Source organism: Scyliorhinus canicula, chromosome 9 (assembly GCF_902713615.1).
Source record: "Scyliorhinus canicula chromosome 9, sScyCan1.1, whole genome shotgun sequence".
Taxonomy (NCBI): Eukaryota; Metazoa; Chordata; class Chondrichthyes; order Carcharhiniformes; family Scyliorhinidae; genus Scyliorhinus; species Scyliorhinus canicula.
Window position 1 is genome coordinate 170,320,180 of NC_052154.1, and position 17,043 is coordinate 170,337,222.

The 17,043-nt window shown below is 43.4% G+C and overlaps 1 protein-coding gene across 3 annotated transcripts in view; it reads right to left on the minus strand.

Moving 5' to 3' along the window:
* Positions 1–17,043, minus strand: part of sbf2 (SET binding factor 2) — a 725,521-nt gene that overhangs the window by 402,808 nt on the left and 305,670 nt on the right. For all 3 annotated transcript variants that reach the window (XM_038808179.1, XM_038808177.1, XM_038808178.1), the window contains exon 3: positions 2,855–2,992. In XM_038808179.1, coding sequence (XP_038664107.1) covers positions 2,855–2,992 — 138 coding nt within the window. The remainder of the gene's footprint in view (positions 1–2,854; positions 2,993–17,043) is intronic.

Genomic DNA, 17,043 nt, shown 5'->3' on the forward strand with positions numbered 1-17,043 from the left:
TTTATAGTAATGATTTGGATGACAATTTATGAGCCATTTTTAGTAAGTTTGCAGATGACACCAAGATTTGTGGCATGGTGGATAGTGAAGAAGGTTATCTAGGATTGCAACAGGATCTTGATAAATTGGGCTATTGGGCCGATAAACAGCAGACGGGGTTTAATTTAGATATATGTGAGGTGATGCATTTTGGTAGGTCAAATTAGGGCATGACCTCCTTAGTTAATAGTTGGCTTTTTGGGAGAGTTATTGTGTTATGGGAGAGGTGTTTTCAGAACCCCAAAATGTATCATGGAGTTCAACCAACCCCCACCTTTAATGGATTGTTGCTTTTGAAGCACACGGCTTGTTCCCCAGGTGTAGTATTACAATTATGGACACATGGTTTTTAAAACAAAACAACGTTTATTCCATGAATTCAAATTAACCCTTTAAATAAACATTGGACCTCTTAACACCCCTTACTTCAAAGATAACCCCGAAAATAATACAACACTACCCAATCCTGCAAACTGTTCCTTTACACATCCAAAAGACTTCACCTTCATAAAAACAGTAATACGCCAGGTTACAGTTAATATATATTTTCTGTTGGATGGCAGATATATCAGCTTGGTTTACTTCAGCTCCAGCACCTTGCTTTTCTTCCTACAGCTCACAGCCACAAAAATACAGTCACACCCAAGCTGCTGTCTCAAACTGAAAACTAAAAAACCCAGAACCTCAAAATGGCCGAACTGAGCTCAGCTCCACCCACTCTCTGACATCACTACTTTCTTAAAGATACATTGCTTAAACATTCATTTCTTAAAGGTACTCTCACATGACAATAGAACAAAGAGATCCAGGAGTACAGGTCAATAGCTCCTTGAAAGTGGAGTCATGGTGGAACAGTGATTAGCATTGCTGCCTCACAGCTCCAGGGTCTCGAGTTCAATTCCAGTCCCGAGTGACTGCCTGTGTGGAGTTTGCACTTTTTCCCTGTCTGCATGGGTTTCCTCCAGGTGTTCAGATTTCCTCCCAAAGATGTGCAGGTTAGGTGGATTGGCCATGCAAAATTGCCCCATAGTGTCCAAAAAGTTAGGTTAGGGTGAAGGTTTGGACTTACCAAGGGCCGGTGCAGACCTGATGGGCCCAATGGCTTCCTTCTGCACTGCAAATTCTATGACTATGACACAGATGGACAGGGTGGTGAAGAAGGCATGCGGCAATACTTGGTTTCATTAGTGAGAACATTGAATACAGGAGTTGGGATGTCTTGTTGAAGTTGTACAAGACATAGTAAGACCACACTTGGAATACTGTGTATAGTTCTGGTCACCCCATTGTAGAAAGGATATTATTAAACTAGAAAGAGTGCAGAAAAGATTTACTAGGTTGCTACCGGGACTTGATGGCTTGAGTTATAAGGAGAGGCTGGATACACTGGGACTTTTTTTCCTGGAGCATAGGAGGCTGAAGGGTGATCTTATAGAGGTCTATACAATAATGAGGGGCATAGAGAAGGTAGATAGTCAACATCTTTTCCCAAATTTAGGGGAGTATAAAAGTTAGTGCATCATTCCCCTAGTCACAGGCATCATTATTTTATGAAAGATAATGAGAACACTATTTTTGAAGTTCAATGTAAATATATTTGCATTTATCCAAGGCAAGCATTCAGCTAGTTGGGAGTCAAAGAATTTTACAAGGCTATGTTTCAGTATATGAAAATTTTGTTCATGGAATTGTGCTTAAAAAGCAAGGTAAATGGCTAGTGTACTGTGCTCTAAGCTCTCTATTGCTATACTAACAGCTTTCCAAATCATAACAGTCCACATCGAGATAGCTTCTACACTCCAGTCCAAGGAACAAGTTCATTTGTCTAAGTTTTGAAAGGAGATTCCAAAGTACATCAAAATGAACCATGCCGACACGACATTATGCAACAGAAGGCTTTAGAATTCAGCAGTTATTGTTGCAAAGGAATAAAAATTTCTGATACAAGACACTGAAAAGCTGAGAATGATTGAAGGTTTCAGCAGCAGACTCAGGGAGAAGCACTTGAGTATTTTAAAAGATGAGATAACATCTTAGGTGCGTGGAATAGATGGCTCATGCAGGATTTCTAAAGCAACAATTGCAGTGGGGGACCTAGCAGAGGCAGCCAGATAAGACAGCAAGAGCATTCGAAGGTGGTAGAAAATAAAACCTCTCAATTTTCATAACATCAAATTTAAGACACTGAAAAAAATGCAATGGTTAGAGGGACTAATCGGTTCTCTAGAAAAGAGAGTTTTGCCTAACAAGTGGAACCAACTACTATAGCCCTCATAACTCCTGGCTAGTGTCTCTGGTTGAGCAAAGTCATTGGCAACCTCTGTCCTATTTGGACCCAAAATCAGCATCCGTGTTCCTCTTTATCACAAAGATCGCTTACTTCCACCTTCATTAGATCATTTCCATCCCTACTTCAGACCATTTACCAATGAAATTCTCATTTGTGAGTTTGTTGCCTCCGGTCAGACTTCACTTTTTACAATAAGCTCCTGGCCAGCCTCCCATCCTCAATTTATCCAAAATTCTGCTGCCTCTTTCCTATCCTGCACCAAGTCCTATTCCTGAATAAATTTGCTCCCAATACCCAAATGCCTCAAATTTTAAATTCTTATCCTGGTATTAAAATTTGTTTATGGATTTGTCCCTTCCTATCTTTGTAATCCTCCCTGCTCTACACCTGCCCTGACCTCTCCATTCCTCAGACCATCCTCTCGTGGGACCCTTCTCTTTTCACACCAGAACTGGCAGCTATATCTTCAGCTGTCACACACTATAAAGTAACAAAGTAAATAGGAAATACTCTGAACATACTTACTTGTAAATTAATTTCCGCTTCATAAAAAGTTAGACATGCACAGTAGTGGCGATCTGAGTCAATGTCTGTCAGAACCACCACAAAATACGTCGGCTGCTTTCGTTCAGTAGACAGTTGCCAGCCACTAGGTTGACAAAACTAGAAATAAAAACAAATAATGAACACAATTAGGGTACGAATTTTGTCCTTCCAAAACATCCAAAAATCATTTACATTTTTTTTACAGACTAATATGCAAATCATTATATGTGGTTTGACAATGTTTTACGAGAATGTATAATACTAACGCATGGATTAAATTGCATTTTTAAGTCTGTAATGCAAACGCAAAACACTGTACATGCCGGAAATCTGAAATAAAAACTGAGAGGAAGATCAAAACATTCAGCAGATCAGGCACCGTTTGTGGAGAAAGAATCAAAATTAATGTTTCAGGCTGATGCTCTTTCAGAACTGGAAAAGGTTCTTTCAAGTTTTGAAAGTCATCAACCTGAAACATTAACTGCATCTCTCTCCACAGATGCTACCTGGTCCTGCTGAGTATTTCTAGCATTCCAGATTTTATATTTTTAAAACAAAAGTCATTCTGTTCCCCTCTTTCCCCCAGTCCAACAATGCAGTTTTTACACAAATGGTTTTATCAGGGAAGCAGGAAACTGCAATATTTGCAGTTTAAAGTTGAGATTCATGATTTTCAAACTTCCTAATTTGCTGCCAGTTGTGCGCAACATACCTAATATAAACAAGGCAGTTTCCAACACACCAGAGGCCAAGACTATCCTGCAAATATTTCAAGTAACAGTTCTGTGTTATAAGTGCAACATTAGATGAGCATATTGTTTTGAGCCCCACTTACGTTCAATGCAAGGGCATCACAAATCCCAGAAGGGAAACTTATTCTTAACTATTTCTTTTTGGATTTCAGCAATCACAACAAACCAGTCTGTATGAACTATAAATTCGCCCCAGCGACACTGGCTGCCTCTTTCAAAAGCTGGAGACAGGACGAAGGGACATTGACGGTAGGGGACCTATACATAGACGGCAGGATAGCGACCCTGGGGGAACTGATGGACAAGCTACATCTGCCAAAAGGGAACCGAGTTGCGATACAGGCAACTGAGGAACTTCCTCCATAAGGTGACAGCAAGATGCTCCCAACGAGTGGGACCTTCTCTACTGGACGAACTCCTAACCACAAGTGAACTGGGGGATCCGGTAACTGCGCTAACATGTACGGACGAATACTGAAAAAAACAAGGTTAGTACTGGATGAGACAAGGAAAAATGGGAGGAAGAACTAGACACGGATATAGGGGGAGGACTCTGCATAAAGGCACTGCAGGGTCAAACTTCACCTTCTCATGTGCAGGGCTGAGCCTAATGCAGCCTAACGGGATGCACAGAGCTCATTTGACAAGAACACTCATGAGTGGGTACTTCCCGGAAGTGATGGACAAATGCGAAAAGGGTCAGAGAGGCCCAGTCAACCTCAGACTTGTTGGGTACTGGACCGCCTTCTTTGAGGAGACACGATGTGGGGGTGAGCATGGAGACGTGCCCAAAAGTGGCAGTCTAAAATGAGCTAAAATGGCACTAACTGCACCAAAAATACAGTGCTAAGAAGCCAGATTTTGCAGTCCTAAAATATCGCTACAGTCAAGCTATTTAATCAACATTCTCCTTTTATTCTTCAGCATAGGAAAAACAAAAACAATTAATGAAGATTAACCAAATTACTTCTATTACAGACAATTAAAAACTTTAAAAATGCTTTCCAATATTGGCCTGCAAGGGTCAGTTTATACGTGTAAAATTACTGCTAAATTTCATCAGCAATACATACTTAGAAAACCAACAGTTCTCTGTTATACGCATTTTGAAGTGTTTTATATTTCCATCTAGATTGATTAGCTATATGAATAATTAGGACAAATGAACTGCCATACAGAAATTTTCAAATCGAGTGGTTGTTTTGTTTATATATTTTTTAAATAAATTTAATAGTACCCAATTTTTTTTTCCAATTAAGAGGCAATTCAGCATAGCCAAACCACTTAACCTGCACAGCTTTGGGTTGTGGGGCTGAAACCCATGCAGACACGGGAAGAATGTGCAAACTCCACACGGACATTGACCCGGGGCCGGGATTCGAACCCGGGTCCTCAACGCCGTAGTGCTACCACTGTGCCACATGCCGTCCATTTTTGTTTATATTTTATAGGGATCTTGATCAAAGATTCTTGATTTTGTTTGTAAAACAGTTGATGGGTTTAAGATCCAACTGTAGCACTTCATCAAGTTTCATTATTGACTAAATTGACATACAAGTTACCAAGATACATTGATCGCCTACGTTTGTAAAACAATGCACAATTGAATACACATAACTAATTGATACCATTTCTTTGACAGCCTTAAACATTGGGATAAAAATATTTTGTTAAAATTATCAAAATAAATGGATTTGATTTTGAACAATAAAAGATGTTTGGAAAATATGTAACAATTCCTTTCATGTGCAAGGTTGTTACCTAATTTTAACAAAAATAGCAACCCTTTTACTTCATTTTATATAATTAAAAAAAGTACAACCTCTGAATAAATATTTGTAGAAGTTCATCTTGGTCCTTTTAGCTCTGTACTGTCCAATTCATAGAAATATCTGAAACCATCTTATATTGAATTATTTAAAAATATTCAAACAATGCAATGGATTCTTGTGCTGGCACATTTCATTAGGGAATCAAAGTTAAAATCAGAGCTTCTCATCAAGTTCCTCACTTAATCCCTGATCAGTGTATACACCCATGAAGCAGATGATGCTAACATAGAACCAACTCTGTGTCACAATGCAATCAGTGCATAAGAATATAATGTTACAAATATGACATTTGTGAGATTGTTGTGTTTTGGGACTGTTTATGGTAAAATGGAGTAATGAACGGGGGTGTCATGTAACCTGCTCTGAATCCTGCTTGACACAAGCCTGGGTGAGTTGGTTGCATTGGGGACAATGAGATCCAGATTGCTTTCCTGGAAAGAAGGTGCAAGGTATTTACGCCTGTAAACAATTACCAGGGCAGCTGTGCTGATGTTGGGTACACTGTTAGTCTCCAAGTCTCACAGGGAGGTATTAGGAATGTCAGGCTTTGTAAATGGCTATACTTTAAACTGTCTATTAACTCCAGGATAGAATGAAGCAAGTCATCAGGAGCTGAAAATAGTTTCAATTGGTTCCTGGAGAATTAAGTTTCCACTTAAGGGACAGGATAGAACCATGGAATGTTGTGGTTTCTGGTCATTTTGAAAGTTAAATGGGGGATATCTTCTGTAGTTTAGAGTAGAAGGTTCCTACTGCTTAGTATTTAGGCAATTTTGCTTTTGGGCGGCAAAGGTAGCACAGTGGTTAGCATTGTAGCGCCAGGGTCCGAGGTTCGGTTCCTGGCTTGGGTCACTGTCTGTGTGCACGTTCTCCACGTGACTGCGTGGGTTTCCTCCGGGTTCTCTGGTTTCCTCCCACAAGTCCTGAACGACATGCTTGTTAGGTGAATTGGACATTCTGAATTCTCCCTTAGTGTACCCGAACAGGCGACTAGTGTGGCGACTAGGGGATTTTCACAGTAACTTCATTGCAGTGTTAATGTAAGCCTCCTTGTGACAATAAAGATTATTTAAGATATTAGTCTGTTTGTTACAGTAAAAGTCTTAAACTTGAAATCTGGTCGTGTGATTCTTCCGATCGATGACTGGAAACTCAATATAACCTCTTAAAGGTTACAGGGGTATATAATAAGAAGAACACAGAATACCTAGCTATGCAACAGGTTTACACTTTGGAGATATCGGTAAATAGACCTCCACTTGAGTACACAAAAGCAGAGATCAAAGCTGAAGGACTTGGACTGGACTGAAGGGGCTTACATGGGACATGGTTGGTGGTTGGGCCAAGTCTGTATGGAGATGCTACAGTAACAAGTGTGTAAATACTTATATTATTGCCCTTGTTCCCTTTCCCTCTTTTTTAAAATCTTATTTGTACAGAGTGGGGGTAATAAAATTGTTGTAGTTTGGTTTGGGGAGTTACTTGTCTTTTTTTCTCAAGGGGTGTTTGAGGTTTGGAGCGAGTGTTTGATGGTTGGGGTGGCGGTGGAACGGTGTTGAGCTGTTTTGGATGGTGGAATGCTGGGGTGTGGGAGTTTTGGTTTCGGTTTTGGGTCTGGCTTTTGACTTTAGTTGTTTATTTGGGTATTGTGGGCTCTGCTGGGGGGCTACCTTGCTAGCTACATGAGATTTGCTAGTGAATGGGAACGGAGTGGGGGGGAGGAATGATTTTCAGCTTCCGGGATATGCTTGGGTAGGTTTTGTTAAGCCTAGAAGGTGTGAATAGTGGTGGTGGCCTGACTTGAAAGGGGGTGAGAGACCCCCAATTTGATTGCTGATATGTAATGTGCGGGGTTTGGGGAAACGTGCAAGAGTTTTCTTTCGTTTAAAAAGTTTGAAAACCAATGTGATGCTTCTGCAGGTAAGGGCCAGGTTTTCCACTTGGGTTTTGACAGCTGGGCTTTTCAATTAAGGGGAAATTTAGCGTGGCCAATTCACCTACCCTGCACATCTTTGGGTTGCGGGAGGGAAACCCACGCAGACACGGGGAGAATGTACAAACTCTACACAGTGACCCAGAGCCGGGATCGAATCTGGGACCTCGGCGCCATGAGGCAGCAGTGCTAACCACTACGCCACCATGCTGCCCCCGAAGGGGAGAGATTTGACTGCGTTTTGAGCCCCAAGTTGGATTAAAGTAAGCCGAAATCGCTGGCCCCTTCAGGTTCATAAAGGACATGGGTGGAATGGATCCATGGCAGTTTTTACACCCTGGGAACAAGGAATTCTCCTTTTCTCTCCGGTGCATAATGTGCATTCACGCATAGACTTTTTTGTGATAGGGAGTGTCTTGCTGCCAGGGGTGAAGAATGCAGCAAATTTCGCGATGGCAATTTCAGATCATTATCCGCACCTCGTGGATATAAATTTGGAGATAGGGCCAGCCCAGCGGCCTGCGTGCAGTTTTAATGTAGAGCTGTTCTCAAATTTTGAATTTTATTTGAAGATGACATGGCTAATTGCTGAATATGTGGGGTTCAACAAAATGGAGAGGTGTCACCCTCAGTATTGTGGGAGGCCACCCAAAGGGTAGGTGGATTGGCCACGCTAAATCGCCCCTCAATTGGGAAAAAAAATGCTTAGGTACTCAAAATTTATGTTAAAAGAAATACTGTGTGTGTTTGTGTGGGAAGGGGGGGCCTGAGGGTGGTGGAGCGAAGGGAGGCAATTTCATACAGGGCACAGAAGGATAGGAAGACGAGGGAGGAGCGCCAGCAGTTGGTGGACGAGATCCTGGAGGTGGATGGCTCGAGGGGGGTAATGTACAAATATGGGGAGAATGCTAGTCGGCTTTTGGCTGGTCAGTTGAGGTGGCAGGCGGCAACCCGGGAGATTGTACGGATTTGGGAGTTGGTTGGTAGTTTAATGTTGATGCCAGATAAAGTTAATAGGGCGTTTGAGATGTTCTATAGGAATCTGTACAGATCGGAGCCGCTGGAGAATGAGCTGGATATGTTGAGGTTTTTTTGGATAGCTTGGAGGGTAGAGGAGGAAGATCGGGAAGGGATGGAGGGGCCGCTGGGGGTGGAGGAGGTCAGAACAGCAATTGGGTGAATGCAGATGGGTAGAGCATCGGTGGCGGACAGGTTACCGGTGGAGTTTCATTTTTTTTTAAATGCTAAATCGATTGATGCCGTTGCTGGTGGTGATGTTTGAGCACTCCGTAGTTCAGGGGTCTCTTCCGGAAATAACGATGCAAGCATCCATCTGCTGAAGAAGGATAGGACCCAGTGGAGTGTGGGTCGTTGGCCATTGCCCTGAGGACATTGGATAGGTGGAGAGGGATATTAAGATTGGGATTAAACACAGGGGGCGGGATTCTCCGACCCCCTGCCGGGTCGGAGAATCCCCGAGGGCGGCGCGAATCCCGTCCCGCTGCTCCGACGCCGTGTTCTCCAGTGCCGGTTTTCGGGCGGGGGCGGGGTTTGCGCCACGCCGGTTGGGGCCCGTTGGCAGCCCCCCCCCCGGCAATTCTTCGGGTGGGCTGAGCGGCCGTCGTTTCCTGGCCAGTCCCGCTGGCGTGAAATGGACATGGTCCCACACGGCGGGATCTGGCTTGTACGCCAGCTGGGTGAGTTTCGGTGGGAAAAGCTAAGATTCGGAGGACGCACTTCAAAGGGAACAGCAGTCGGGGGCTTGGCGTTGCCAAGTATATATTATTATTGGGCAGCGTACGCTGAGACGGTGCGAAGATGGTGTGGGGATCCTGAGGCTGTATGGATGCAGGTACATAAGAACATAAGAACTAGGAGCAGGAGTAGGCCATCTGGCCCCTCTAGCCTGCTCCGCCATTCAATTAGATCATGGCTGATCTTTTGTGGACTCAGCTCCACTTTCCGGCCCGAACACCATAACCCTTAATCCCTTTATTCTTCAAAAAACTATCTATCTTTACCTTAAAAACATGTAATGAAGGAGCCTCAACTGCTTCACTGGGCAAGGAATTCCATAGGTAGGGTTGGCTTTGTGTAGGGGGTCAGGGTTAAGGGTGTTGGTGGTGGCCTCGCTACCTTTTTGTCCGGGGAAGTACTCAGGGAATCTGGTGGCAGCCTCCACACAGAAGATATGGAGACAATTGTGGCAGCACTTCAAATTGGGGTTGGTATCGAAGTTGGTGCCGGTTTGTGTGAATCAAATATTCCAGCTGGCAAGGCTGGACACTAGGCTCCGGGGATGGGAGGAGAAGGGGGTCATGGTGATGAAGGATTTTAATTTAGAGGGTCGGCTTGCGAGCTTTGAGGAGTTTGCGGAGAAATGTGGACTTTATGGGCGGATACATTTGATATTTACAGGTGCACAACTTCGCAAAGATGATCTTTCCAACGTTCCCAGTGGTACCACCTTCCTCATTGCTGGAGAGGGTTTTGTCATTAGCAGGGATGCAGGATGAGCAGGATATTTGAGAGTGTGGAAGATGCGTGTGAGCGCTGTAGGAGGGGCCCGGCCAACCATGTACATATGTTCCGGTCGTGTCCTACACTCATGGGGTTCTGGGTCTCCTTCTTTGGCACCATGTCGGCAATCCTACAAATTGAACAGAAGCCTTGTTCTTTTGGGGCCATATTTGGGGTATCAGACCTGCTGGAGATGCAGACTGGGGCCGGGCCTGATGTTTTGGCCTCGCTAATTGTTCGAAGGCGAGTGCTGGTGGGTTGGAGTAGAGCTTCTCCACCCAGTCACTCGGTATGGCTGGGGGATCTTATGGAGTTTTTGTGCCTCGAGGTAATTAAGTTGACTGTGAGGGGAACAATTGAAGAGTTTTACCAAAAGTAGCAGCCATTTATTTTGTGCTTCAAGGAGCTGGTCACGTTTGGTTTTCAGGGTGGGAATCTGTTATTGCCTGTATAGTTTTTATGATGTATAAAATTGAAAAAGTTGAATAAAAATCCAACACTATTACATTTTGTTCATTCTACCAAACAAGTATCAATTTGTATTTGATACATGCAAAGTAAAGACAACAGGAGTATTAATTTAAACAATACTGATGCAGTAAAAGTAAACCATATCATGCATCACACTTCACAATTGCAACTACGTTGTGTAAACATAGGTTTTGTTATTGTGGCCATCTAAAATGGCCACCCGCAAAGTATGATGGGAATTGTGGTCAGGCTGGGACATAGACAGGACAGCTTGTGTATATTGCAAACAACTCAGACTTATGCAAAAACTTGCACCTGCTAGAGGCCACTCACAGGTTTCCCCAGGAGAATGGGCTACAGATTGAAACTTAACATTAGTAGCAGACTCAGGGGCGCCTATTTGCCTTATTTAGGAATGCCTACGTGCTTTGGACAGTGACAACTAGTACCCGCCCAGCTACCAGGGTGATTGAAATCCTATTGATCCATTACGTGGGACCGCCCAAAAGAGCACGAAAGATCGGAGGATACGAAGAACTGCACAACTAACGTTGTCTCTTTTGAGGGGTCAGCTTCCGTCATCCAACTGCAGCACATCGACCAGCCAAGTTCAAGGACCCGCGATCTCCACCTGAAAGATGACACTCAGCCTCGACGAACCAGACAACCTCCAGCTGTCACACGTGGGGAACCAGATAAAGGCCTTATCTAACCTGCACAGAGCTGGCCACTTGGAAGTTAAATAACAGTCATTTAAACTGCTAGATCTAGCCCAATGTGTAGTAGCGTGTCATTTATTAAGTATAGAACCAATTCTATGTTTAATAATAAACTGTGATTGCACTAAAATACTGGTTGTGTGGTCATTTGTCCAATACACAGAACACACTCACATACTGTGGTTATTAATAAAGATAGAAGTCAACATTATAGAAAAGCAAATATAGGTTTGTTAACTCGGTTTTCTCTTACTACAGATGATGCCAGACATGCTGAGTTTTTACAACAAAATCTGTTCTCGTGCAACTATATACTTTAGTGCAAAACTGAAAGGTAGAAAATAAGTTACCCATATGTGCAGCTATTATTTCAAACATATCCCTCATTTTGAAATACCAGGTGTCAATCTGTACTGTGTCTAAAATTGACCAATATACACAGTAATGGATGATAAGGAGTATTTTAAAGAATAGAAAGACATTCTTTAGTGCACAACATGTCTGGGAATGATCTCCCATGGGCCACAGTTCCTGAAAGTTAGTGCTCATTCATGACACAGGTGTTTGAAACCCGGAAGCGAACAAGATAGATTGCTCTCAAGGAGAAACATATTAAAGTAAGTCTAGCTAGATTTTGTTATTTAAAAAACAGAAAGAAGTCAAGATTAATATTTCAATGAATCCATTTCATTTTCAGTTTCAGCTATCAGTCTGAATTCATCTACCAGATGTCATTAGCTCAGTGGTCACCTCCGAGGCAGAGGTTGTGGGTTCAAACCTCAGTACAGGACTTCAGTGCATAATTCAGGCTAACACTTCAGTGCAGCACCAAGGGAGTGCTGTCGAGTTCAGACTTACCATAAGGACACATTAAATCAAGGTCCCATCTGCTCTCCTAGACGGGTGTAAAATATATCAGAGTACTTTTTTAAAAAGAGGGGTTTTCCAATGCTGTCCTGCCAATATTCATCCATTAATCAACTAAAATAATTCAGACAGCGATCTCTATTATGACCTTGAGTTGTAGAATTTGACTGAAATATTTCCATCTACAGTATTACACTTTGAAAATACTTCACTAGCTGTGAAAGATGTTTCAAAAGTCTTGCAGTCATGAAAGGTGTTATAAACTTTTATTTTTAAATTGCCAGCAAACAAATAACAGGCAGCAAAAGAATTAGATTCTGATCTGCTAAGTTTTATAAAATTCATTTATGGGATGTGGGCGTCGCTGGTTAGGCCAGCACTTATTGCCCACTCCTGGTTGCCCTTCAAAGGGTGGGTGGTGAGCTGCCTTCTTGAACCGCTACAGTTCCTGAGGTGTCGGTACACCCACAGTGCTGTTAGGCAGGAGTTTCAGGATTTTGCCTCAACGACAGTGAAGAAACAATGATATAACAATGAAACAATAATCAGGGTGGTGAGTGACTTGGAGTGGAATTCCTGGGTACTGGTGTTCCTAGGTATCTGCTGTTCATTGGAGGTGAAGGGTTTGAATGTTTGTGGAAGGAGGAACAATCGAGCAGGCTGTTTTGTCCTGGATGGTGTTGAGCTTCTTGAGTGTTATTGAAGCTACACTCATACAGGCAAGTGGAGACTATTCCATCACACTCATAACTTCTGCCTTGTAGATGGTGGAAAGGCTTAGGATTGTCGTAGGATTCCTATCCTTTGACCTGCCCTGGTAGCCACAGTAGCATATCTCAAACTGATGAAACCATAGGACCATAAGACATAGGAGCAGAATTAGGCCACTCGGCCCATCAAGTCTGCTCTGCCATTCAATCACGGCTGATATTTTTCTCATCCCCATTCTCCTGCCTTCTCCCCATAACCCCCATGAATCAAGAACCTATCTATCTCTGTCTTAAAAACACTCAGTGACTTAGTCTCCACAGCTTTCATGGCAAAGGATTCTAGCTGAAGAAATTCCTCCTCATCTCTGTTTTAAAGGACCGTCCTTTCAGTCTGAGATAGTGTCTTCTGGTTCTAGTTTTTCCCACAAGTGGAAACATGCTCTCCATGTCCACTCTATCCAGGCCTCACAGTATCCTGTAAGTTTCAATGAGATCCTCCCTCATCCTTCTAAACTCCAACGAATACAGGCCCAGAGTCCTCAACCGCTCCTCATATGAGAAGCTCTTCATTTCAGGAACAAAGAACTATATTTCAACACCTGTCCATACATTCAAAAGTTTTCCATTGATTTAAATTCTTCAGTAATAATAACAGTGAAACTACCAGTACCAATCTGTTATTAAACATTCAATCTGACAGCAACTTGCAGCATCTACACACGTGCCATTAAACATAAAAGTGAGGACGTTGCCGTTTAATTTTCCCTGCAAGTTTCACGACACTGGTAACTTGCCTGCACATGGCATTTACATACATGAAGGATGTGAAATTGTGGCACTAAGAAACATGACAGAAATAAAATGAGGCTTGCCCATTCAGAAGTAAGCAATTTTTTAACTGCATGATAATTGTTAATTACTGCCAAACAATCTCTTTGGCACTGAAATATTACTTTTACAAATCTAGAGTATCACTCTCTCAAATTTCAATTATTGTTGACAAACAGGGCAGACTTGAGTAATTTATTAAATAAGAGAACTTTTTAATAAGTGTACAAATTTTTAAAAAAAGACTTCTATCAATTAGGTTTTTGTATGTATGGACTTATTGCACAAAAACAATCATTTTTTTGGTGCTTTAACTCTAACACAGTAAGGATGTTTCTGTAAGGATGTTTCTCAGGGGTTGTCAGTACTTTTGGGTGGTGATCAAAAGTGTTCCATGGCTGGAAAAGTTTGGGAACCTCTATTCTATGTAGTTATAGCCTCATTTGGTTAAATATGATCACAAAATGCCAATTCGGTTTTTCGTGCTTCAAGGAGAATTGCTCAGTTCTTTAAGTTTATCCCCTTTTTTTAATATTCACAGCCTTTGGGCATCACTGGCACGGCCAGCATTTGTTGCTCATCCTTAATTGCCCTTAAGAAGCAGGTGGTAAGTCTACTTCTTGAACTGTTGTAGCTTATGTAATGTAGGTACACCCACAATGCCATTAGGGAGTGAGTTGACCCAGCAACAGTGAAGGAACGGCTATATAGTTACATGTCAAGATGCGATGTGTGCCTTGGAGGAAAACCTGTCAGTGGTAGTGTTTCCATGTAGCTGCCATCTTTATCCTTCTAGGTGGTAAAAGATTGCAGGTTTGGAAGGTGCTGTCAAAGGAGACTTGGGGAAGTTGCTGTAGTACACCTTGTAGATGGTACATACTGCTACCTCTGCATGTCAGTGGTGGAAGGAGTGAATGTTTAGTGATGGGGTGCCAAAGCTCAGTGGGCTAAGACAGTTCATTTGTGAAGCAGTACATCCCAGCAGTGCGGGTTCAATTCCCATATCAGTTGAGGTTACTCATGAAGGCCCGCCTTCTCAACCTTGCCACTCGCCTGAGGTGTTGCGATCTTCAGGTTAAACCACCACCAGTCAGTTCTCCCTCTCAAAGGGGAAAGCAACCTGTGGCGACTTTACCTTTTACCTGCCAATTAAATGGGCTACCTTGTCCTGGATAGCACTGATCCCGAGTGTTGTTGGAGCTGCAATCATCCAAGAAAGTGATAGTCCATCACACTTCTGACACGTGGTTTTCGGGAGTGAAGAGGTGCAGAATCCCCTCCGACCTGCTTTTGTAGCTGCAGTATTTAATATAGCGGGTCCGATTAAATTTATGGTCAATGGTAACAGCCCGCCCCCCAGTGGGGTTGCAGCGATGGTTATGCCATTAAATGTCATGGGAAGATGGCTGAATTGTCTCTTGTTTGAAATGGTCGTTACCTGCACTTGTGTGACGTGAATGTTACCCGCCACTTATCAGCCCAAGTGCAGGTCTTGCTGCATATGAACACGGGCGGATTCAGGGTCTCTGAGTTGTGAATGGTACTGAACATCCAGCAAACATCCCCACTTCTGACCTTAGGATGGATGGAATGTCATACATGAAGCAGCTGAAGATAGTTGCGCCTCGGGCATTGTTTCCCAACCGTTACGCCATGACACACAGGAAGGGTGCAATGTAGAATACTAAGCCATCCATGACCTTACTCATCACACCGCCAAATTGCAACCCCGGTCCCCCACAAAGAGCATGCACAATTGACACACATTTTATATTTCCTATCCTGAGGCATGATTCAATCTATCAAAAACATTACCTCCAAAGGCCTTGCCCGCTAATTTTCCCACCTAGTTTTTAATGAGAAAATGTCAATAACATACAAATCCATATAAACAGCCTTGACATTACAACCCTATCTATCCCTCAATTATTTTATCACACATTTCATTAGATTGCTCAGGCGTGAATCTTTTTTAAGTTCGTGTTGACTCTCGCCTAAACCATCAAGCAGCTTATCCTTGATAATCAATTTCAGAATGTCTCCTGGTACCAGCATGAGACAAGTTATTATCCATATCTTAGAGATCAATTTTTAAATAAGCCCTTAGGTTTGCTGATAAATATTTTAATCTCAAAGAAATCTATTTGTTCAAGGGCATCCAGTTTACATAGTTGACTTACAAACACATCGATGGACTTGTTTCTCATGCTACATTGCACATATGATCCTTCAAAGTCAACAATTTATTGAGCTGGAACTTCCTCACACAGAGTGACAATTAGCATCAGATTGCCACTCCGTGCCGAAATATTTACACTAAATTCCTTCTGTGCCTTTCGCACCCTACCTTCCGACTCAGGCTGGGCCAGATCCAGGCAGCACAGCAGTCCTCGAGGCTCAGTGTCGAAGCCCAGCTCTATCAAAGTGACTGTTAGGCTCCCTTTTTATGCCACTCGTTATTGTAAATCAGGCTTGTTTAAAGGTCCAAATGTCCATAGAAACTGACAGGACAGGGAGAGGGTACAGTAAATCTCATGGTAAGCAGAAAGAATTTGGGGGGAGACACTTTTTCTGGGTACCTATTAGTGTAACCCTGTCAGAACCATTGAACGTTTGCACTTTAAATCACATTTTGGGATGGTTCAGAGCAACTGCGCAGAGGACATTTCTATTCAAACCCTTAACTGTGAAATTTCAAAAGGAGCTCTCCAGCACATCTTTGAGATCCCCCCCCCCCCCCCCCCAACTCAATACAGAGGAATTTGGATATTACAGCCCATTATTTTGGCTTGCAACAGGGGTACTAGCTCAGGATAAATAAAGAGCACTGTCATGGGGGTTGGTTAAGACGAGACCGTGGGAATAGTGAAGTGGGTACTGGACTGAACCAGGACACATGGTTAAAAGACCAAATGGGGGAGACGTCCGGTTGCGGCTATGCGGAGCTAAGCCGCACGTTCGGCAGCTCCCGCTATTTAAGGACATTTGGGCCGATTTGAAGGCCCCAAACAGCGCTGTTTCGACGAATCCCGGTGGGGGAAGGTGTCTAGAGGAGTATTCCCCATAATCTATGGTGCTCACCCGGAGTGGGGCAAAGGAAAAAGCTGCAGCAGCTCCCCAAGAAAAGCGGGGGAAGAAAGACAAAATGGCGGCCGGCGGAACACCAGAGGACTGGTGGAAGTGGGCGCAGGAGCAGCAGGCCTCTCTTCTGCGCTGTTTTGCGGAGCTGAAGGCTGAGCTGCTGGACTCCCTGAATGTGACTACCAATAAGCTGCTTGGGACCCAGGCGGCCCAGGAGGCGTCCATTCGGGAGTTGCAGCAGCAGGCCGCTGAGAGGGAGGAGGAGGCCGCGGTCCTCGTGGGGAAAGTGGAGTTGCAAGAGGCACTTCACAAAAAGTGGCAAGACCACTTGGAGGAGCTGGACGTTCGCACGAGGCGAAAGAATTTGAGGATCCTGGGCCTGGCGGAGGGGCTGGAGGGGTCGGATCTCCCGGCGTATGTGACCACGATGTTGAGCTCGTTGATGGGGACGGGGT